The 25,215-nt window shown below is 44.6% G+C and overlaps 1 protein-coding gene across 2 annotated transcripts in view; it reads left to right on the top strand.

The window, feature by feature from the left end:
• The window catches only part of LOC135515654 (glutamate receptor ionotropic, delta-2), a 667,356-nt gene that overhangs the window by 482,215 nt on the left and 159,926 nt on the right, over positions 1 to 25,215 (top strand). For both annotated transcript variants that reach the window (XR_010451847.1, XM_064939353.1), the window contains exons 9-10: positions 10,839 to 10,940; positions 22,065 to 22,262. Coding sequence is in view for 1 of the 2 variants with exons in the window: in XM_064939353.1 (XP_064795425.1) it covers positions 10,839 to 10,940; positions 22,065 to 22,262 (300 nt within the window). In the remaining variant the exon portion in view is untranslated. The remainder of the gene's footprint in view (positions 1 to 10,838; positions 10,941 to 22,064; positions 22,263 to 25,215) is intronic.

Raw genomic sequence — 25,215 nt, 5'->3', positions numbered from 1 at the left:
TGTAAAGGATGTAAAGGATGATTCTGGCCCAGTGGAAGTGAGATTTGTGGAGAGAGTGGATCCTTGCAGTTTGGCTGAAGAGAGGAGGACAGTGATAAAGGAAGATGGAACAAAAAGGGCTGAAGTTGTTCATGAATATCGGTTTTTGGTTGGCATAAGGTTCACTAACAATAATGCTTTCTGGTAGATCCGTTTGAAGTATCAAGTATGGTGAGGGATGCATTGGGAAAGGTGGAGTTGGTCAGAGTGAGCAGAAGTAGCTTCTTTTTTTGTGTGTGTGTCAAAAGAGCAGAAGGAAGAGGCATGAAGGATCGACAAAACTATCGACTTATGAAGTGGAGAGTTTGGATTTTTGTAGCAGAGCACCTTTAAAAGGTGTCATCTCTGGTGATGTGTTGGATGTGGCGGCCTCGTGGTTTACGAGCAGCATACCAGGAGTCGTTGGAACTCGCCGGCTCAACCGTGTAGTGGGAAAAGAAGAGAGCCTGTGGGTATTATTGATGTTTGACTTTGAGTATCTCCCTTCAATGGTGAAGATGGGATTTGTTAGATATGCGGTGAGAGCTTTTGTGTTCAAGCCGTTGTTTTGCTGGAATTGCAAAAGGTATGGACATTTATCAAGTGTGCGCTGAAGGAATGCTGTTGAAGACTCTGAGGCTGTACGATATTGTAATTGTGAGGGCAACCATGTTCCCAATTCCCCGGAGTGCCCGGTTAGTGTCAAGAAGTATGAGGTGGCAAGGGTCAGGGCTATAGAGCAAGTCTCCTACACAGAGGCACGTGAATTAGTTGAAGGAGCTGAAGATATGGCGATACATGCTTTTCAGACTGTGAAGATTCAGTGTTGTTCAACAGTTGAGGGAGACTGATATACTGATTGTGAAGAAGGTGGATGTGATGGTGTTTATCGTGTGATTTAATTGTACTGTGCAAAGAATGTCGAAGAAACTGGACAATAGTATCTGTGGCTGAAAGGTTTTTGGATTTCCATGACTTCACTTCCAAAACATTGCAAAGAATTGTGTCTGAAGATGATCTTCCTTCTCAGGACCCAGAGCTTGTAGGGATGGGCGTTGGCAGCTGAATCTGAATAAAGGAATACATTGAGTTTGGTTGTATTTAAAAAATATATATATTTTGTTATTATTTGGGCTGATGTACACCTATAGCAGTTGTTTGTGGACCGCAATAATATCAAAGAAGACCCCTTACAGCGTGTCGCACCACTACACCAATAGGTACACGCTGCCATAAAACTTTGAAGAAGACATGCTATATGCTCTGCAGGGAAGGTGTTTTTATTTATTTTTATAACCTTTTAGCATGTACTGTATTTTAACCTCTTAAAACCAATCTGTTTAATAAATACGTATTGAATTTTGACAGTTTTTATCAGTCAAGCTTTCATTTGAACCGATTTATGTCCGTGGGGTTCGGCCAACTCCGGCAGAGAGCAATTACCTTTTTGTTCAACGGAATTCGTAAAACCAATTATGTATTGGTACGGCTGATGAAAACAATCCAGTCTGAGCTCTGCTGACCAGTGTCCTGCCAGAGATGAGTTCTGTTGTTAAAGGTTGGCTGTCCACCCTCTGGGTAGGCTCCACCAATTAAATCATTGTAATGTTAATGAAGTCATTTGTGGAGTTGTGTGAGTAGAATTGATGAGGATGCTCTTGCCAGTAATAAGACATTTCCCCACACAATGGTGGGGGTCCACAATATTAGTGTCTTCATTAATAAGATAAACTGATGCTGCTCATTTTGAAATAACTGAAATAATACAAATAAATAATATTTTTGCACTAACAGTAGTTGACGCATCCAATTCATCAGCATTTTCTCATTATTTCCTTGAAATCCAATTTTGTTTTGAAACGGGCAACATTTTGAACACATTGATGGCTGTGTTACTTGGAAAGAATAGCTTCTGGTTGCATTTTCATCAAACAATCAGACTGTTGTCATAATTGCAATATGTATGCCTATAGTACCTAAATGTTAATTTCTGAAACCTTTTTAACCATATGAAATGACATGGCTTGGGATGGACACTCCTCATCTACTGTGGTGGTAGGATTTTGAAACACGGATCAGACAGCCCAGCCAGCAGACACCCCCCTCTGTCTTGTCTCCAGAGTTGTGAGCGTGTGATGGGAGCTAATTCATACTGTTGGAACTTGACAGTTGTGCTGCTTTCTTCAGTCCGATAGATGTTTTTGGGTCTGAAACCCAAAAACTCTTTGCTGTCTGCATGTGTGCTCCATTTCCCAATGGAAGGGTTGGAGTCATTGGAGATGTCGATGACTTTGTCCAGTGTGATTTACAAGCTCGGCGTAGTAGTAGCCACAGTAACGAGTTTAACAAGGCTAAGGGTTATTTCAATTCTCTAATAATATAAAGGCACTCCTTTGTTAGGTGTTGTCTTCTAAATAAACATGACTTGTGAGGTGTCCCCTGAAAGAGCACGCCCCATATACTGTTGTATACAATCCATTACCACTTTGGCCTATGCAGCATGTTGGGTCATGTTCCAATTACTTTGAATGTGTATGCTTAGGTGTCCCTAGGGAGCCTGTGTGGAAAGGGAAAGTTGTCCTGTTGCAATGTTTATGGTAATCCCCATCTCTATATGAGCACGTTGGCAAACACTGCAGGCAGGCAGGCAGGCAGCACACAGGGCCTTCCCGGAACCGTCAGCCCACACAGAGGGGCCACTACACGGTCCTGCACCGTCAGCATGACATCTGTGTTGATTGAACCACTGCGCCACATTGACTTTCCAGCCCGTGTTTAGAGAATCGTCGGGGCAGGACACTATTGATTTGAACCCACTACCCTGCAGTGAGCGTTCCCTGAGCGTTCCCCCATCGAGTAATGAGGTTTATGTAAACACAGACATACTGTAAATATAACCGGAGGAGACGATTCACACAACAACTCATGAAAACACAATGGAGGCTGGGAGTTTTAAAAATCTTATTTTGGCATCTGGCGCCTGGAATTATGCAGGGCTTTCATCACTGTTAGTCCCCAGAGGTCTCTGCGGTGAGGAGACCGGTCCAGAGGTCTGCGGTGAGGAGACCGGGCCAGAGGTTTCTGCGGTGAGGAGACCAGGCCAGAGGTTTCTGCAGTGAGGAGACCGGGCCAGAGGTCTCTGCGGTGAGGAGACCGGTCCAGAGGTCTGCGGTGAGGAGACTGGGCCAGAGGTTTCTGCGGTGAGGAGACCAGGCCAGAGGTCTCTGCAGTGAGGAGACCGGGCCAGAGGTCTCTGCGGTGTGGAGACCGGGCCAGAGGTCTCTGCGGTGAGGAGACCAGGCCAGAGGTTTCTGCGTTGAGGAGACCAGGCCAGAGGTCTCTGCGGTGAGGAGACCGGGCCAGAGGTCTCTGCGGTGAGGAGACTGGGCAGAGGTCTCTGCGGTGAAGAGACCAGGCCAGAGGTCTCTGCGGTGAGGAGACCGGGCCAGAGGTCTCTGCGGTGAGGAGACCAGGCCAGAGGTCTCTGCGGTGAGGAGACCAGGCCAGAGGTCTCTGCGGTGAGGAGACCAGGCCAGAGGTCTGTTGAGGAGACCAGGCCAGAGGTCTCTGGGTGAGGAGACCAGGCCAGAGGTCTCTGCGGTGAGGAGACCAGGCCAGAGGTCTCTGCGGTGAAGAGACCAGGCCAGAGGTCTCTGCGGTGAGGAGACCGGGCCAGAGGTCTCTGCGGTGAGGAGACCAGGCCAGAGGTCTCTGTGGTGAGGAGACCAGGCCAGAGGTCTCTGCGGTGAGGAGACCAGGCCAGAGGTCTGCGGTGAGGAGACTGGGCCAGAGGTCTCTGCGGTGAGGAGACCAGGCCAGAGGTCTCTGCGGTGAGGAGACCAGGCCAGAGGTCTGTGGTGAGGAGACCAGGCCAGAGGTCTCTGCGGTGAGGAGACCAGGCCAGAGGTCTGCGGTGAGGAGACTGGGCCAGAGGTCTCTGCGGTGAGGAGACCAGGCCAGAGGTCTCTGCGGTGAGGAGACCAGGCCAGAGGTCTGTGGTGAGGAGACCAGGCCAGAGGTCTCTGCGGTGAGGAGACCAGGCCAGAGGTCTCTGCGGTGAGGAGACCAGGCCAGAGGTTTCTGCGGTGAGGAGACCAGGCCAGAGGTCTCTGCGGTGAGGAGACCAGGCCAGAGGTTTCTGCGGTGAGGAGACCAGGCCAGAGGTTTCTGCGGTGAGGAGACCAGGCCAGAGGTTTCTGCGGTGAGGAGACCAGGCCAGAGGTCTCTGCGGTGAGGAGACCGGGCTAGAGGTCTCTGCGGTGAGGAGACTGGGAAGACATCACACTCCAATTCCCTATGTTGTGAATGCAACAGGATCTCACTAAAAGGAGAGCTTGACTGTGTAGCCTCTGGAAACATTACCCCCTACCACCATCCACCTTGGGCTCATCTGTGTGGCCTATTGTGTTTCTGTTGTTAACAAGTGGGGAATGGTGTTGTGGGTCCTTGTGTTGTTAACAAGTGGGGAATGGTGTTGTGGGTCCTTGTGTTGTTAACAAGTGGGGAATGGTGTTGTGGGTCCTTGTTAACAAGTGGGGAATGGTGTTGTGGGTCCTTGTTAACAAGTGGGGAATGGGGTTGTGGGTCCTTGTTAACAAGTGGGGAATGGTGTTTGTGGGTCCTTGTTGTTAACAAGTGGGGAATGGTGTTGTGGGTCCTTGTTAACAAGTGGGGAATGGTGTTGTGGGTCCTTGTTAACAAGTGGGGAATGGTGTTTGTGGGTCCTTGTTGTTAACAAGTGGGGAATGGTGCTATGGGTCCTTGTTGTTAACAAGTGGGGAATGGTGCTATGGGTCCTTGTTGTTAACACGTGGGGAATGGTGTTGTGGGTCCTTGTTGTTAACAAGTGGGGAATGGTGCTATGGGTCCTTGTTGTTAACAAGTGGGGAATGGTGCTATGGGTCCTTGTTGTTAACAAGTGGGGAATGGTGTTTGTGGGTCCTTGTTGTTTACACGTGGGGAATGGTGTTGTGGGTCCTTGTTGTTAACACGTGGGGAATGGTGTTTGTGGGTCCTTGTTGTTTACATGTGGGGAATGGTGTTGTGGGTCCTTGTTAACAAGTGGGGAATGGTGTTGTGGGTCCTTGTTGTTAACACGTGGGGAATGGTGTTGTGGGTCCTTGTTAACAAGTGGGGAATGGTGTTGTGTGTCCTTGTTAACACGTGGGGAATGGTGTTGTGGGTCCTTGTTAACACGTGGGGAATGTTGTTGTGGGTCCTTGTTAACAAGTGGGGAATGGTGTTGTGGGTCCTTGTTAACACGTGGGGAATGGTGTTGTGGGTCCTTGTTAACACGTGGGGAATGTTGTTGTGGGTCCTTGTTAACAAGTGGGGAATGGTGTTGTGTGTCCTTGTTAACAAGTGGGGAATGGTGTTGTGGGTCCTTGTTAACAAGTGGGGAATGGTGTTGTGGGTCCTTGTTAACACGTGGGGAATGTTGTTGTGGGTCCTTGTTAACAAGTGGGGAATGGTGTTGTGTGTCCTTGTTAACACGTGGGGAATGGTGTTTGTGGGTCCTTGTTGTTAACAAGTGGGGAATGGTGTTGTGGGTGCTTGTGTTGTTAGTGTTGCTGGTCACTGGTGTGTTGAAGAGTTGCTGGAGTGGCGTGAGCCAAAGAACCTTGGCTTCACAGCCCAAATGCCACCCTGTATATTATAGACTGTATAGTTTGGGGCTCTGGTCAAAAGTAGTAAAATAGTATACTCACTGGTCTCACTCATCCTACAGCAGTACCATAGTCAACTGCACTGGTCTCACTCATCCTACAGGTACCATGTCAACTCACTGGTCTCACTCATCCTACAAAGAAGAGTACCATGTCAACTCACTGGTCTCACTAATCCTACAGCAGTGTCAACTCACTGGTCTCACTCATCCTACAGCAGTACCATGTCAACTCACTGGTCTCACTCATCCTACAGCAATACCATGTCAACTCACTGGTCTCACTCATCCTACAGCAGTACCATGTCAACTCACTGGTCTCACTCATCCTACAGCAGTACCATGTCAACTCACTGGTCTCACTCATCCTACAGTACCAGTAACTCACTGTCAATCTCAGCAGTACCATGTCAACTCACTGGTCTCACTCATCCTACAGCTCCATGTCAACTCACTGGTCTCAGCAGTACCATGTCAACTCACTGGTCTCACTCATCCTACAGCAGTACCATGTCAACTCACTGGTCTCATCCTCATACCATGTCAACTCACTGGTCTCATTCATCCTACAGCAGTACCATGGTCTCACTCATCCTACAGCAGTACCATGTCAACTCACTGGTCTCACTCATCCTACAGCAGTACCATGTCAACTCACTGGTCTCAATCCTACAGCAGTCCATGTCAACTCACTGGTCTCACTCATCCTACAGCACCATGTACCATGTCAACTCACTGGTCTCACTCATCCTACAACTGTACCATGTCAACTCACTGGTCTCACTCATCCTACAGCAGTACCATGTCAACTCACTGGTCTCACTCATCCTACAGCAGTACCATGTCAACTCACTGGTCTCACATCATCCATACAACTCACTGGTCTCACCATCCTACAGCAGTCCAAACTCACTGGTCTCACTCATCCTACAGCAGTACCATGTCAACTCACTGGTCTCACTCATCCTACAGCAGTACCATGTCAACTCACTGGTCTCACTCATCCTACAGCAGTACCATGTCAACTCACTGGTCTCACTCATCCTACAGCAGTACCATGTCAACTCACTGGTCTCACTCATCCTACAGCAGTACCATGTCAACTCACTGGTCTCATTCATCCTACAGCAGTACCATGTCAACTCACTGGTCTCACTCATCCTACAACTGTACCATGTCAACTCACTGGTCTCACTCATCCTACAGCAGTACCATGTCAACTCACTGGTCTCACTCATCCTACAGCAGTACCACGTCAACTCACTGGTCTCACTCATCCTACAGCAGTACCATGTCAACTCACTGGTCTCACTGTGTGGTTCTGGTTCAACAACCTGGTCCAGCACCATAATGTCAACACCCCCAGCTCCATGCTTACGCTAATACTACTGTACCCTTCCCCTGTACACCCTTCCCAGTCTGCCCAGCCTTGTACACCACACAGTTGGGAGACCTAGTTAATCTGGTCAACAAGGGTGTCTGGTTGTACTAGGAAGTGTTCAACTTGATCTGATAAAGGAGATGAGATATGGCGAGATGTTTTCCCAATGTAGAAATGTCAAGAGGAGACGACAATACGTGGGGAACAAAAGGGACTGTTTCAGTGTAGAGAGCGAGGCATTATGGGATGCTAATAGTGCCATTCTTTAGCCTCTGAATGCAGCACAGGAGAAGTCAGACACAGTCACACATTTATTGCCAGAGGAATTGAGCCCTTATCTGTCCCTCTGAAGATAAGGGGATGCTCTCTCTCTCTCTCTCTCTCTCTCTCTCTTTCACCCTCCCTCTACCTCAGCGGGACCATGTTCACATGTTCGGGGGAGAGCAACAATGTGCATTTTGAAAGTCAGCTTGCATAACTGCATGTAGTGATTTTCCTCCACACCCAACACTACTAGGTCTTGTTCTGTGGCACGTACAGACAGACAGAATTGTTCTACAGGTTACAGAACAGACAGCTCCTACTCAGGTGGTGAAAAGTTGGTCTTCTATAGACTGATGGAAGGCAGGGATAAGGCAGCATGTCCGCCCAACACTTACTTTTAATTGAGCTCTTCCTTGTATTATGCACAGTTTAAAGGTTCTCGTAAGCGGGGGGGGGGGGCTGTTTGTTTTCCCCTGCACGCTCAGCGGACACTCATCCCTACTGGTGTCTGGGAGGAGGGGGAGGTAAAGGACAGCGAGGGTCACAGGGTGAGACGTGTTGATGCAGTTGGCCCTGGCGTTATTGGCTCCCTCGCTACCTGCCTCGCTGATCACTGGTCCGATAATGTTTTATCCATTAGACATGCTATAGTTACCAGGGATTTCTTGTAGTAAATGCTTTTCATCTAAGGTGAAGAAGAACTACCTGTTCTAGTATGTTGAAAGAGTTTTTTTGTTTATGTGAACAAGGCACTATAGCACTACCTGCAGGCAGAAGACTCATGAAAAGGTTCTAACCAAAGTTACATAAAGGAGCTATGTTAAATTCACACACAACACACACATTCCCTTTCAGTGTTTGTTTTTCATCTCATAGGAATATTATGTTGGGGAGTGAAACAAATTTACACATGACAGACACAAGGGGAATGCATTTGCAGCCGGATGTAATAAACTGTCAGAAAGAATGTCAGTGAAATAAGGTGGCTTTGAGAGGGGACTTAAACCCTCATAACATATGATACCATATCCAGCTAAAATATCCAGCTTCTTGGTAGATTATTACTGTAAACCCAACAATGGTGGGATTATTCGGTGCTTGTGAGACAGAGCGAGAGAGAGAGGTTTAACAAGTATTTTGGAAATAATGTATGATGCATAGGTTACACTCGCTTGCTTTGAGGCAATGTGGTACATAAAATGGATTGAAAGTGGCCTCTGCTCTATAGGCCTTCATGTGTTCTAAAAAGATGTAACTAGGCAAATCAGTAAAGAACAAATTTTTATTTACAATGACAGCCTAGGAACGGTGGGTTAACTGCCTTGTTCAGGGGCAGAACGATAGATTTTTACCTTGTCAGCTCAGGGATTCGATCTAGCAACCTTTCAGTTACTGGCCCAACTCTCCAACCCCTAGGCTACCTGTCGTCCCGTATCGACCTGATCCAGACCCGGTCCGATTTGAGTGAGGGAAGCAGCAGAAAAGTCCATTTTCAAGCTACTTTGGAGTTGACAAAATGCAAATTGACGCTCTATCAGGGGCCGTGCTGTGTGTGTAGGCTACTGTGAGAGGAGGTAGACAGAGGTGACGCTCTAGCAGGGCCATACTGTGTGTGTAGGCTACTGTGTGTGTAAGCAAGTGACACTGTGAGCAGGGAGGAGGGAAGGAGAGACCAAGCTGACTCGTGCTACAGTAGACTAATAGCTGCCCTAGCTAGGTTATTTATCATCCAATATGATTACATAGTACCTGTCCTGACTGCATCAAACCGGGAGAAGCTAGTTAAGCTAGCTAGACTAATCGAGGCATGCACGTTCTTGCCCTACACAGTTCCAAACAACAACAAAAACTCTTTTCAGAATATTATGTAGCAGGCTACCTGTTGGCTCTTGGTTGTTGTTGCTCTTGGTTGTTCTTCCTTGAACTTCCATTAGATATCCCCTAGCTTTTGCCACACATAGAGGTTCTATGACTGTAGTCCATTGCCGCTTTGATGACTTATGAGTGGCTAACAACAAGCTACATGCACCACTCTAGTGAAAAGCAAAAGCAGCAGCATAAAGAATACAATATATCTCTCTTCTGTCTCCTCTCTCTTCTGTCTCCCCTCTCTCTCCTGTCTCCCCTCTCTCTCCTGTCTCCTCTCTCTCTTCTGTCTCCCCTCTCTCTTCTGTCTCCTCTCTCTCTTCTGTCTCCTCTCTCTCTTCTGTCTCCTCTCTCTCCTTTGTCTCCGCTGTCTCTTCTGTCTTTTCTGTCTCCTCTCTCTCCTCTGTCTCTTCTGTCTCCTCTCTCTCTCTTCTGTCTCCTCTCTCTCTCTCCTCTGTCTCTTCTGTCTCCTCTCTCTTTTGTCTCCTCTGTCTCCTCACACTCTTCTGTCTCCTCTCTCTCTTCTGTCTCTTCTGTCTCCTCTCCCTCCTCTGTCTCCTCTCTTTCTTCTGTCTCCTCTGTCTCCTCTCTTTCTTCTGTCTCCTCTCTCTCTTCTGGATCCTCTCTCTCTTCTATCTCCTCTGTCTCCTCTGTCTCCTCTCTTTCTTCTGTCTCCTCTCTCTCTTCTGGCTCCTCTGTCTCCTTGCTCTTTTGTCTCCTGTCTCCTCTCTCTACTCTTTCTCCTCTCTCTCCTCTCTCTCCTCTGTCTCCTCTCTCTCCTCTGTTGTCTTTGAAGAGGTAAATCTTTCTCCTCTTTGCCATGTGTTTGTCTACAGGGAGTCTAGTACGGTTTGATCTGAGTCGCAGGAATGTTTTATTGCAACAACAACAACAAAAACAGGCGAGAAACAAGATCTGGGGTAAATGAGTGATACCAATAAAAAGCGAATATGTGAAAAGAGTGAGATAAAATGTTGAGTTCTGGGTCAGTTAAGTGTCTCAGTGTAGGAGTGCTGATCTAGGATCAGTGTTGCCTTTTAGAACACAATATGAATAAGATTACCTGATCCTAGATCAGCACTTCTACTTTTCCTTCAGCTCCTTCTGCTCCCCAGGCAGTTTCTGTTGACAGAACCCTGACGACCCTGACAACCTTACTGAATAAAGAAAATGGCCCAAATTGAACCCTGTTCCCTACATAGTGCACTACTTTTGACCAGGGCACAAAAATAGTCCAATGGCTATTCAGAGCACCATTATGAATAGTAAGAGTAGATCATTGACAGTCCTGCACTTGTTTCTCTTCACAGACAGTAACAGTATGTCAATTGTGATAACTGCAAATTTTGAGATAGCGGGAAACAGTTGATCGTCAAGATTGACTGTGTCATCAAGCTGCTGGAATGATGCTTGTGTGGTGTGTTTGTTTGGTGTCATCATTCTAAGCCATAGTATAATATAATAATATTCACTTTTTATCCCAATGCGACTTACCATTATGCGTTCATACATTTTCTTATAGTTGGCCCCAGGAGGATTCGAAGCCACAACCCTGCACCATGCACCATGCTCTACCACCTGATCCACAGAGGACCATCGTGTTGACATGTCACTATTAAACTGTACTTCCTGCTTGTCTTCCAGCTGGCCACCTGGGACCCAGTGCACGGCCTCAACGGAACGCTGACAGACAGGAAGCTGGAGAACAACATGAGGGGCGTGGTTCTGCGAGTGGTCACTGTCCTGGTGAGTACTGTACTGTTCACTCTGTATCGGAGTAGGGCGAAGTTGCCCCTAGACGCTGACTACAGCCCAGAGCTGTGTGTATCCGCCATGGGCCTGTATGTACACCGCTGTTTAATAGACTTGGCATCATAAAGATATCACTTGTAATTAGTCCTGGTGCGTCGACGATGTTCAACACTCCCAGATATAAGTCGGCGTGTCTGTTCACGGACAGCAAGTGGACAACAGGCGCTTCATTAAAAGCAGTTTCAGAAGTTGAATTGAGCTCCATTATATTGAGGTTCAAGTTTTTCTATCTTGCCTCCAGCGCCGATTTGAGCGAGTCCCCAGAGTGGTTAAAGATTCAGAGCATTAAGTTCTTCATATCGCAGCTTTCAAGTCTGGGGGGAAGAAAGAGATGATTCTACCACTCTCTTTTTTTTGATTTTCATCCCTGTCAAAATGCACATGGAGTCTGGAGTCTGTTTTCCCAGAAATTGTGTTTAGGAAAAGGGTTGGGTGGTGTGTGAGTTTGTGCATGCATGTCTGTGTGTGCGTTTTCCCAGAGGCACAAGGGAAAAGACTGTAGTATTCACTGACAAATCCCTTTGTCTCAATCTTTCTCTCTCTCGCGCTCTTTCTCTTTCTTTCTCTCTCTCTCTCTCTCTTTCTTTCTTTCTTTCTCTCTCTCTCTCTCTCTCTCTCTCTCTCTCTCTCTCTCTCTCTCTCTCTCTCTCTCTCTCTCTCTCTCTCTCTTTCTTTCTCTCTCTCTCTCTCTCTCTCTCTTTCTTTCTTCTTTCTTTCTCTCTCTCTCTCTCTCTCTCTCTCTCTCTCTCTCTCTCTCTCTCTCTCTCTCTCTCTCTCTCTCTCTCTTTTCAATTTCAGGGCTTTATTGACATGGGAAACATATGTTAACATTGCCAAAGCAAGTGCAGTAGATAATAAACAGTAAAAATTAACAGTAAACATTACACTTCCAAAGTTCCAAAATAATAAAGATATTTAAAATGTCATTATGTGCAAATAGTTAAAGTACGAAAGGGAAAATAAACATAAACATGGGTTGTATTTACAATAGTGTTTGTTCTTCACTGGTTGCCCTTTTCTTGTGGCAACAGGTCACACACAGTGCTGTGATGGCACACTGTGGTATTTCACCCAGAAGATATGGACGTTTATCAAAATTGGGTTTGTTTTCCTTTCTCAATAGCGAGTCTATGCTCACTGAGTCTGTACATAGTCAAAGATTTCCTTACGTTTGGGTCAGTCACAGTGGTCAGGTATTCTGCCATTGTGTACACTCTGTTTAGGGCCAAATCGCATTCTAGTTTTCTCAATTTCTTTGTTAATTCTTTACAATGTGTCAAGTAAATATCTTTTTGTTTTCTCATGATTTGGTTGGGTCTAATTTTGTTGCTTTCCTGGGACTCAGTGGGGTTTGTTTGTGTTTGTGAACAGAGTCCCAGGACCAGCTTTCTTAGGGGACTATTCTCCAGGTTCATCTCTCTGTAGGTGATTGCTTTTTATGGACAGTTTGGGACACTTCCTTTTAGGTGGTTGTAGAATTTAACTTCTCTTTTTTGGGTATCGGCCTAATTCTGCTCTAAATGCATTTTTTGGTGTTTCACGTTGTTCATGGATGATATTTTAGCATAATTCTGTATGTAGAGTCTGAATTTGCTGTTTGTTCCATTTTGTGAATTATTGGTTGGTGAGAGGACCCCAGACCTCACAACCATAAAGGGCAATGGGTTCTAGAACTCATTCACCTATTTTTAGCGTGATCCTTATTGGTGTGTCGAGTTTTAAGTTCCTTTCGATGGCATAGAATGCCCTTCTTGCCTCATTCACAGCTTTGTTGAATTTAACTGTGGCACTGATGTTTAGGCCAATGTATGTATCATGTTTTGTGTGCTCTAGGGCAACGGTGTGTAGATGGAATATGTATTTGTGGTCCTGGCAACTGGACATTTATTTGGAACACCATTATTTTACTGAGATTTCCTGTCAGGGCCCAGGTCCTACAGAATCTGTGCAGAAGATTTAGGTCCTAAAAGCACCAGATCATCAGCAAACAGTAGACATCTGACTTCAGATTCTAGTAGAGTGAGGCCGGGTGCTAAAGACTGTTCTAGTGCCCTCGCCATTTTGTTGATACAGTCGTATGAAAAACTTTGGGCACCCCTGACAATTTTCATTTATAAATAATTGGGTGTTTGGATCAGCAATTTCATTTTGAATTTCATTTTGATCAAATAACTGATGGACACAGTAGTATTTCAGTAGTGAAATGAGGTTTATTGGATTAACAGAAAATGTGCAATATGCATCAAAACAAAATTAGACAGGTGCATAAATTTGGGCACCCCAGTAGAAAAATCACATCAATATTTAGTAGAGCCTCCTTTTGCTAAAATAACAGCCTCTAGACGCTTCCCATAGCCTCTAATGAGTGTCTGGATTCTGGATGAAGGTATTTTGGACTATTCCTCCTTACAAAACATCTCCAGTTCAGTTAGGTTTGATGGTTGCCGAGCATGGACAGCCCACTTCAAATCATCCCACAGATTCTCAATGATATTCAGGTCTGGCGACTGGGATGGCCATTCCAGAACATTGTACTTGTACCTCTGCATAAATGCCTGGGTAGATTTTGAGCAGTGTTTTGGGTCGTTGTCTTGTTGAAATATCCAGCTCCGGCTTAACTTCAACTTTGTGACTGATTCTTCAACATTATTCCCAAGAATCTGCCGATATTGAGTGGAATCCATGCGACCCTCAACTTTAACAAGATTCCCAAATTGAATCAAAAGCTTTTTTGAAATCGACAAAGCATGAAAAGACTTTGACTTTGTTTTGGTTTGTTTGTTTGTCAATTAGGGTGTGCAGGGTGAATACGTGGTCTGTAGTACGGTAATTTGGTAAAAAGCCAATTTGACGTTTGCTCAGTACATTGTTTCCACTGAGGAAATGTACGAGTCTGCTGAGGATTTTACCAAGGTTGCTGTTGACGCATCTCTCACTCTCTCTCTCATTTGCTCGACCTCTGTGATTGACATCCTTTATGAAGTGCAGCCAGTAAGAATTAGTGTCCAATGTCTAGAGTACTGTGGATGGACTATGTATGAGATGTCGTGTGTGATAGCTAGGCTAGCATTTGGAGGGTGTGTAGCTAATGTTTGGGCTTTCTGATCTTTAGACCCAGTTCAGAAGATCCCTCCTGGCAAAACCCTGATGTAAAAAATCAATGTCATTATTTGCATTATATTTTATTGAAATAAAAAAACTGACTCTTGAAATCCTGTCATTGATTTGTGGTTAAAATCTGGTTAACATCAGTATGTTGACATTTATTTTTGAAAATTCCATTGATGTTCAATGTCAGTATGTTGACAAATGATGTTAATGGAATTTTGGTTCAACTAACATTTGCCCGGTGGGACAATATTCAATGACCCCCAACCACCACCATCTATTTATCTGTACATATTATTTTTAATTTCAACCAATCAACAGGGCATGTTCAATTGATCTACTCTGTGGCTAATTACTATTATTTTACCTCAGTGTTTCTTGGTAGTCTTAAACAAATCTACTTTGTAACAAAAGTATACACCTCACACACATGGTTAAGGGCTTAAAAATAAATACAAATAAAGAAATCTGTACCATGTCAGATATAGAGTTGTAATGTATTCCATTTTGAGTTTACATCCCAATATAACACTTTTATGTACATCACAGAAGACTGAAATATAACAAAACCATTTGACATAGAAACACTGGATTTTTGATGTGTTAAAATATGTTAATGTTAGTTATGAAAAACATTCCACCCATGAAACCACTAGAGGGCGATTTGGTCATTTGACTGGGCAACCTGAAAGGGAGTATCCACTATTCCAAGATGCCCTGAGCTCTTCCCAGCGTCCCTACTCTGTGGATAATAACTGGGTGCCATGGTCGAAAAACACAGTGATTAGCAGGACCCATCAACCCGGGCAGGCTGCATCCCTCCCTGGCCAGGCATCATCTCTAACTCTGCTCAGAGACTGTTTGATAATAACAACAGTATCACCAGTCATCCATTGATTTAATGCTTTCCCATGGAGGTCTTTTTAGCGGTGATCTATTTGGGTGGAAAATTGCCATTTCCAGCTTAAATGTTCATTTAAAAAACACTTATAAATTGGAAGAAATATGTGTGTGTGTGTGTCTAAGGGGGATGAGGGGTGCCAGTGGGATCTTGGCGGGGGCTTGGTTCCGCATGATGTGTATGTTAGGGGAGTCGAGGAGCAGTGGGATCTGGAGGCATCCTTCCCTGCCTCCAGGTGGCTGATGGGTAATAGAGTGCCCAGTCTTTCTCGGGAGCTGAAGTGCAGAGAGATAGAGAGAGTGTTCTCCATCCACGCCCCAATGACCCTCTCATGCAGAGCAGAGCCCCAGTTCAGTGAGTACAGGCCAGAGTCCTGGCTGATCCACCCCTATGGTCTGCATGGTGGCAGTCTGAATGACCAGTCTCAGTCTATGGCAGTCTAATGCAGATGGCAGTCTAATGGCAGTCAGGCAGGCTGATGGCAGTCTGATGGCAATGGCTGATGGCAGTCTAATGGCAGGCTGATGGCAGAGTCAGGGTATGTGGGCTGGCTGAAATGGCACTGATGGCTGGCAGGCTGATGGCCCCAGGCTGATGGCAGTCTGCATGGTGGCAGTCTGATGGCAGTCTAATGGCAGTCTGATGGCAGGCTGATGGCAGTCTAATGGCAGTCTAATGGCAGTCTAATGGCAGGCTGATGGCAGTCTAATGGCAGTCTAATGGCAGGCTGATGGCAGTCTAATGGCAGTCTAATGGCAGGCTGATGGCAGTCTAATGGCAGGCTGATGGCAGTCTAATGGCAGGCTGATGGCAGTCTAATGGCAGGCTGATGGCAGTCTAATGGCAGTCTAATGGCAGGCTGATGGCAGTCTTATGGCAGTCTAATGGCAGTCTAATGGCAGGCTGATGGCAGTCTAATGGCAGTCTAATGGCAGGCTGATGGCAGTCTAATGGCAGGCTGATGGCAGTCTAATGGCAGGCTGATGTCAGTCTAATGGCAGTCTAATGGCAGTCTAATGGCAGTCTAATGGCAGTCTAATGGCAGGCTAATGGCAGTCTAATGGCAGTCTCTAATGGCAGGCTGATGGCAGGCTAATGGCAGTCTGATGGCAGTCTGATGGCAGTCTGATGGCAGGCTGATGGCAGTCTAATGGCAGGCTGATGGCAGTCTGATGGCAGGCTGATGGCAGTCTAATGGCAGGCTGATGGCCGTCTAATGGCAGGCTGATGGCAGTCTAATGGCAGGCTGATGGCCGTCTAATGGCAGGCTGATGGCAGTCTAATGGCAGGCTGATGGCCGTCTAATGGCAGGCTGATGGCCGTCTAATGGCAGGCTGATGGCAGTCTAATGGCAGTCTAATGGCAGGCTGATGGCAGTCTAATGGCAGGCTGATGGCAGTCTAATGGCAGTCTAATGGCTGATGGCAGTCTAATGGCAGGCTGATGGCAGTCTAATGGCAGGCTGATGGCAGTCTAATGGCAGTCTAATGGCAGTCTAATGGCAGGCTGATGGCAGTCTAATGGCAGTCTAATGGCAGGCTGATGTCAGTCTAATGGCAGGCTGATGGCCGTCTAATGTCAGTCTAATGGCAGGCTGATGGCAGTCTAATGGCAGGCTGATGGCAGTCTAATGGCAGTCTAATGGCAGGCTGATGGCAGTCTAATGGCAGGCTGATGGCAGTCTAATGGCAGTCTAATGGCAGGCTGATGTCAGTCTAATGGCAGTCTAATGGCAGGCTGATGGCAGTCTAATGGCAGGCTGATGGCAGTCTAATGGCAGGCTGATGGCAGGCTGATGGCAGTGGGGCTGCTGCTGTGGCTGTAGAAAGATCTGATAGGCCCCAAGCTGGACAACCAGGTGGGGGTGAATAACCCTTACATGATGAATAACACATTATCATTTCCATCTAGTAGAACTGAGTCTGTATAAAGATATTTCCTCCAGTCTAGAACTGTCTGTATAAAGACCTTTCTTCCAGTCTAGAACTGTCTGTATAAAGACCTTTCTTCCAGTCTAGAACTGAGTCTGTATAAAGACCTTCCCTCCAGTCTAGAACTGTCTGTATAAAGACCTTCCCTCCAGTCTAGAACTGTCTGTATAAAGACACTCCCTCCAGTCTAGAACTGAGTCTGTATCAAGACCTTCCCTCAAGTCTAGAACTGTCTGTATAAAGACATTCCCTCCAGTCTAGAACTGTCTGTATAAAGACATTCCCTCCAGTCTAGAACTGTCTGTATAAAGACACTCCCTCCAGTCTAGAACTGAGTCTGTATAAAGACATTCCCTCCAGTTTAGAACTGAGTCTGTATAAAGACCTTCCCTCCAGTCTAGAATTGAGTCTGTATAAAGACCTCCCCTCCAGTCTAGAACTGAGTCTGTATAAAGACCTTGAAGAACTGAGTCTGTATAAAGACCTTCCCCAGTCCAGTTTGTATAAAGACACTCCCTCCAGTCTAGAACTGTCTGTATAAAGACCTTCCCTCCAGTCTAGAACTGCCTGTATAAAGACACTCCCTCCAGTCTAGAACTGAGTCTGTATAAAGACCTTCCCTCCAGTCTAGAACTGTCTGTATAAAGACCTTCCCTCCAGTCTAGAACTGTCTGTATAAAGACCTTCCCTCCAGTCTAGAACTGTCTGTATAAAGACCTTCCCTCCAGTCTAGAACTGCCTGTATAAAGACATTCCCCCAGTTTAGAACTGCCTGTATAAAGACACTCCCTCCAGTCTAGAACTGTCTGTATAAAGACCTTCCCCCAGTCTAGAACTGTCTGTATAAAGACCTTCCCTCCAGTCTAGAACTGAGTCTGTATAAAGACCTTCCCTCCAGTTTAGAACTGAGTCTGTATAAAGACCTTCCCTCCAGTCTAGAACTGAGTCTGTATAAAGACACTCCCTCCAGTCTAGAACTGTCTGTATAAAGACCTTCCCTCCAGTCTAGAACTGTCTGTATAAAGACACTCCCTCCAGTCTAGAACTGAGTCTGTATCAAGACCTTCCCTCAAGTCTAGAACTGTCTGTATAAAGACATTCCCTCCAGTCTAGAACTGTCTGTATAAAGACATTCCCTCCAGTCTAGAACTGTCTGTATAAAGACACTCCCTCCAGTCTAGAACTGAGTCTGTATAAAGACATTCCCTTCAGTTTAGAACTGAGTCTGTATAAAGACCTTCCCTCCAGTCTATAATTGAGTCTGTATAAAGACCTCCCCTCCAGTCTAGAACTGAGTCTGTATAAAGACCTTCCCTCCAGTTTAGAACTGAGTCTGTATAAAGACCTTCCCTCCAGTCTAGAACTGAGTTTGTATAAAGACACTCCCTCCAGTCTAGAACTGTCTGTATAAAGACCTTCCCTCCAGTCTAGAACTGCCTGTATAAAGACACTCCCTCCAGTCTAGAACTGAGTCTGTATAAAGACCTTCCCTCCAGTCTAGGACTGTCTGTACAAAGACCTTCCCTCCAGTCTAGAACTGTCTGTATAAAGACCTTCCCTCCAGTTTAGAACTGTCTGTATAAAGACATTCCCTCCAGTCTAGAACTGAGTCTGTATAAAGACCTCCCCCCCAGTTTAGAACTGCCTGTATAAAGACACTCCCTCCAGTCTAGAACTGAGTCTGTATAAAGACCTTCCCTCCAGTCTAGAACTGTCTGTATAAAGACCTTCCCTCCAGTCTAGAACTGAGTCTGTATAAAGACCTTCCCTCCAGTTTAGAACTGAGTCTGTATAAAGACCTTCCCTCCAGTCTAGAACTGAGTTTGTATAAAGACACTCCCTCCAGTCTAGAACTGTCTGTATAAAGACCTTCCCTCCAGTCTAGAACTGCCTGTATAAAGACACTCCCTCCAGTCTAGAACTGAGTCTGTATAAAGACCTTCCCTCCAGTCTAGGACTGTCTGTATAAAGACCTTCCCTCCAGTCTAGAACTGTCTGTATAAAGACCTTCCCTCCAGTTTAGAACTGTCTGTATAAAGACATTCCCTCCAGTCTAGAACTGAGTCTGTATAAAGACCTCCCCCCCAGTTTAGAACTGCCTGTATAAAGACACTCCCTCCAGTCTAGAACTGAGTCTGTATAAAGACCTTTCCTCCAGTCTAGAACTGTCTGTATAAAGTTCCCTCCAGTCTAGAACTGCCTGTATAAAGACAGGTAATCAAGTCTAGAACTGTCTGTATAAAGACACTCCATCCAGTCTAGAACTGTCTGTATAAAGACCTTCCCCAGTCTAGAACTGTCTGTATAAAGACAATCCCTCCAGTCTAGAACTGTCTGTATAAAGGACTAATCCAGTCTAGAACTGTCTGTATAAAGACCTTCCCTCCAGTCTAGAACTGCCTGTATAAAGACCTTCCCCCCAGTCTAGAACTGAGTCTGTATAAAGACACTCCCTCCAGTCTAGAACTGTCTGTATAAAGACCTTCCCCCAGTCTAGAACTGCCTGTATAAAGACCTTCCCCCAGTCTAGAACTGCCTGTATAAAGACCTTCCCCCAGTCTAGAACTGCCTGTATAAAGACCTTCCCCCCAGTCTAGAACTGAGTCTGTATAAAGACACTCCCTCCTATCTAGAGGAACACACATTTTGCACTTGGACTGTGAACATGCATGTTCTCACACAAATGTAATTTCCAAACAAGTGTATATATACTGTAGACACACACACACACACACACACACACACACACACACAACACACACAGTTGTGTGGACACACACACACATATACACACACAGGTAATCACATGTGTAGTTGTGTGGAAGTGATACACACATACACACAGGTAATCAATGGAAGTTTGATTACATAGTGCACAGTGTAAAAACACTGAAACCGACACAAACACCCATTAAAGCTCCCACACACAGACACTGCTTCCTGCTGAGACACATACACGCAGCTACACACTCTCACAATCATGTAGTGCACCTCCCACTGTGATAAAGTAGGAAACATGCTCTCACAGATGTACACTTGTACCGTTTCACGCTCAGTATTGATTTTCTCACTGCTGAGATAGTCTGCAAGATCTGGGGTGCATTTGAATCAATGTGTAGTTGTGTGGAAGTGATAGCTGTATACTGAGGAGGTAATCAATGTGTAGTTGTGTGGAAGTGATAGCTGTATACTGAGGAGGTAATCAATGTGTAGTTGTGTGGAAGTGATAGCCATATACTGAGGAGGTAATCAATATACTGAGGAGGTAATCAATGTGTAGTTGTGTGGAAGTGATAGCTGTATACTGAGGAGGTAATCAATGTGTAGTTGTGTGGAAGTGATAGCCATATACTGAGGAGGTAATCAATGTGTAGTTGTGTGGAAGTGATAGCCATATACTGAGGAGGTAATCAATGTGTAGTTGTGTGGAAGTGATAGCCATATACTGAGGAGGTAATCAATGTGTAGTTGTGTGGAAGTGATAGCTGTATACTGAGGAGGTAATCAATGTGTAGTTGTGTGGAAGTGATAGCTGTATACTGAGGAGGTAATCAATGTGTAGTTGTGTGGAAGTGATAGCCATATACTGAGGAGGTAATCAATGTGTAGTTGTGTGGAAGTGATAGCCATATACTGAGGAGGTAATCAATGTGTAGTTGTGTGGAAGTGATAGCCATATACTGAGGAGGTAATCAATGTGTAGTTGTGTGGAAGTGATAGCCATATACTGAGGAGGTAATCAATGTGTAGTTGTGTGGAAGTGATAGCCATATACTGAGGAGGTAATCAATGTGTAGTTGTGTGGAAGTGATAGCTGTATACTGAGGAGGTAATCAATGTGTAGTTGTGTGGAAGTGATAGCCATATACTGAGGAGGTAATGGATGTGTAGTTGTGTGGAAGTGATAGCCATATACTGAGGAGGTAATGGATGTGTAGTTGTGTGGAAGTGATAGCTGTATACTGAGGAGGTAATCAATGTGTAGTTGTGTGGAAGTGATAGCCATATACTGAGGAGGTAATCAATGTGTAGTTGTGTGGAAGTGATAGCCATATACTGAGGAGGTAATGGATGTGTAGTTGTGTGGAAGTGATAGCCATATACTGAGGAGGTAATGGATGTGTAGTTGTGTGGAAGTGATAGCCATATACTGAGGAGGTAATGGATGTGTAGTTGTGTGGAAGTGATAGCCATATACTGAGGAGGTAATGGATGCAAGATGAGCCACTACAAGGAGGAAAAACCTGCTCTTCTGCCATTCCACAATTGAGGTAACAGCAGCGGGGGGAGGGGTAGTGTGTCAGAGTAGCATGTTTGTGTGTGTACATATACACTTATATATACTTATATATACACTTATGTGTCAGGTAAGGTTTTGGTTTTGGGAGTGTAGGAAGTGGTGGGTAGGTAGGTAGGTAGGTAGGTAGGTAGGTAGGTAGGTAGGTAGGTGCGCAACGTGGCGGGGGTTCCCTCACTGATTGATGGTGCCTCACGGCTACAGTGGGAGTCGGCATGCATGTTCACACTCCCACTAATAGCTTATTGAGCGACAGGGGCCATGGAGGATTAGAGAGAACTGGCTTGATGTGCATGCCGTGTTTATTCAATAACACCCCCTCAGTAATACATCTGGCTGACACATTCCCAGAAATATCTCAGTCATCAATAGGGATTTATTCAAGTGGAAGGTAGCCAGGAAGGGAAAGGGCTACTGTTTCTTCTTCTTGGCGGGAAGTTGAGACACGTTACAGGATAGTCCATGACAATTAGCATGTGGAGTGTGGACTTATTTATCATATTTCACACTCTCTCTATTTATCTCTTTCTCTCTATTTCACACCTCTCTCTCTCTCTTTCTATCTCTCTCCCTCATCGCTCTCTCTCTGTAAAGGTTACTGTGTGTTAGGTGGAAAACAATAGCATAAATTTAGTGACGATTAGGCAAAAAATCCTGGGAAAGGATATGGACTGGCTGGCTCAAATTGACCCATTCAATAAGTTGTAAACCATGTAAGAAAAAAGGCATGGGGTGGAGGCAGAGGAGACCTGGGCTACAATACAGTAGTGCCGAATGGAGGATATAGCAGTAAGGTTGAACATTGATTTTTGTCCCAACAGGAGGAGCCCTTTGTGATGGTGTCAGAGAATGTCCTTGGGAAGCCTAAGAAGTACCAAGGCTACTCCATCGACGTACTGGATTCTCTCTCTAACTACCTGGGCTTCAAGTACGAGATCTATGTGGCCCCTGACCATAAGTACGGGAGCCTACAGTCCGACGGGGTCTGGAACGGACTGATGGGAGAGCTGGTCGCCAAGGTGAGAGACTCTGGCTCTGTCCCAAATCACTGCCTTCTCCCTATATAGTGCACTACTTTTGATCAGAGCCCTATGGGCCCTGGTCAAATGTTGTCCAAAATGACACCCTACTCCCTATATAGTGTACTACTTTTGATGAGAGCCTTATGTGCCCTGGTCAAAAGTAGGTGATTCCATAGGGAATAGGGGGCAGTGCTGTTGACCAGAGCCCTATGGGCACCCTATATGCTGCAGTACTATGTCCAAATGCATTATGGGCACCCTATATGCTGCAGTACTATGTCCAAATGCATTATGGGCACCCTATATGCTGCAGTACTATGTCCAAATGCATTGTGGGCACCCTATATGCTGCAGTACTATGTCCAAATGCATTGTGGGCACCCTATATGCTGCAATACTATGTCCAAATGCATTATGGGCACCCTATATGCTGCAGTACTATGTCCAAATGCATTATGGGCACCCTATATGCTGCAGTACTATGTCCAAATTCATTCCACTAGTACTTTCCAGAATCAAGACAAAAATACCACGTTAGAGAAATAAATATGAATTCAGATTGTCATGTCATCCATGAATTATCTGTGTTCTCAATGCATTGCCTTCCTTTGCAGGAAACACCCTCATCCGTCTATACATCCATCCTTCCATCCTCATCACCTCAAACAAAGTACATCAAGTGTAATGTGCCATCATGTGTCTACATAGCGCTCTATAATCTCTCGTCAGAGTAAATCAATTACAAACATGCAATGATTAGAAGTCATTGCCTTGGTAAACTGTTTTTTTTCTGTCCATGGTGCTGTCAGCTATTCACCTAGTCTGGCCAGTAGAGAGTGGACTGAAAGACTGTCTAACAGCCAGACTAACAGACAAAAGGCAAAGCTGTAAACAGCTGGAGGTCAGCAGAGCATTTTCAGGACCATTACCCATCACCCCTTGCTGTTTTCCCATTTTCAGTCTCTTTTTGATAGCTCGCTTTCCAGATCTAATGCCATTCCCACACCGATTCCACCACTGCTGCTTCCAGTTTGCTTCCTTAAATGTGCAGATATGTGCATAAGAGTTGGAGTTTATCTTTCAGATCACAAACACAGACCGATGGAAAAAATATATTTTAATATAATTTAGTTGTATAACCATTTCCTCTATTCGCCTTCGATATGTTTTTTTATTCCGTATAAAACCATCACTGCATGCTATTATTATCCATCAGACCTTTTGAAGTGTCTGGAATGATACAGAGGATATAGACACATATAGGCAGACATTATTATTATTATTATTATTATGTCCTATCAAGAATGGTTTTTCCAGAGTAATGTTTTTTTTTGGGGGGGGGTGTATGCTCTTCTGTGATGTGTTTGAATGCGTCCTTTGAAAAACGGTTTCTTCCCTTGACCTTGTATATTCTAGAGGACATGGAATGGTACACAATTGATGGAATACCATGACAGCGTAGTGAAGAGAATTTAAAAGATGTCTTCCTAATAAACATACGCATGCTCACACTCGTACACACACACACACACACACACACACACACACACACTTTAGAGGAAACAGACATACTGTATAGATGTATAGTTACTGTACATATAAAACAATATTGACTGACATGTCAAGAAGAGTCCTAATAGTCATGAAGAGTCTTAATAGTCATGGATTGTCCTAATAGTCATGGATTGTTCTAATAGTCATGGATTGTTACTAATACATATAAAACAATATTGACTGACATGTCAAGAAGAGTCCTAATAGTCATGAAGAGTCTTAATAGTCATGGATTGTCCTAATAGTCATGGATTGTTCTAATAGTCATGGATTGTTCTAATAGTCATGGATTGTCCTAATAGTCATGGATTGTTCTAATAGTCATGGATTGTCCTAATAGTCATGGATTGTCCTAATAGTCATGGATTGTCCTAATAGTCATGGATTGTTATAATAGTCATGGATTGTCCTAATAGTCATGGATTGTCTAATAGTCATGGATTGTTCGAATAATAGTCATGGATTGTTCTAATAGTCATGGATTGTTCTAATAGTCATGGATTGTTCTAATAGTCATGGATTGTCCTAATAGTCATAAATTGTTCTAATAGTCATGGATTGTCCTAATAGTCATGGATTGTCTAATAGTCATGGATTGTTCTAATAATCATGGATTGTTCTAATAGTCATGGATTGTTCTAATAGTCATGTCTGTCAGGACCCGGTTGTTCTAATAGTCATGGGTCTCCGGAGTGAGGTCATTAACCAACTGTTCCAAATAGTCATGAACCCAGATTGAGGCCTAATAGTCATGGATTTAATAAAGAAAAATCCTTAAATACAAAAAATGGCAAATCCAAAAGGTGGTAGGAAAAGCACAAAAAGGCCTGAAAAGAAACTCACAAAAAATAAACAAAAACAAAAAACAGAATACCCAAAGTACATGGATTTTCTAAAAGTCACCCTGATTCTTCTAATAGTACACTGAACACTAATAGTTGTTCAATAGTCATGGATTGTTCTAATAGTCACAGGTGTAATTAATGGGGATCAAGTCAAAAAGCACAATGGATTACTTCCCTAATAGTCATGGATTGTCCTAATAGTCATGGATTTTCCTAATAGTCATATTGTCAATAGTCATGGATTGTTCTAATAGTCATGGATTGTTCAATAGTCACGGATTGTTCTAATAGTCATGGATTGTTACAATAGTCATGGATTGTTCTAATAGTCACGGATTGTTCTAATAGTCATGGATTGTTCTAATAGTCATGGATTGTTCTAATAGTCATGGATTGTTCTAATAGTCATGGATTGTTCTAATAGTCATGGATTGTTCTAATAGTCATGGATTGTTCTAATAGTCATAAATTGTTATAATAGTCATGGATTGTCCTAATAGTCATGGATTGTTCTAATAGTCATGGATTGTCCTAATCATGGATTGTCCTAA

This window comes from Oncorhynchus masou, chromosome 1 (genome assembly GCF_036934945.1).
Source record: "Oncorhynchus masou masou isolate Uvic2021 chromosome 1, UVic_Omas_1.1, whole genome shotgun sequence".
NCBI lineage: Eukaryota > Metazoa > Chordata > Actinopteri > Salmoniformes > Salmonidae > Oncorhynchus > Oncorhynchus masou.
Note: the sequence above shows the minus strand (reverse complement) of the source record. Positions and strands in the feature narration are given on the sequence as shown.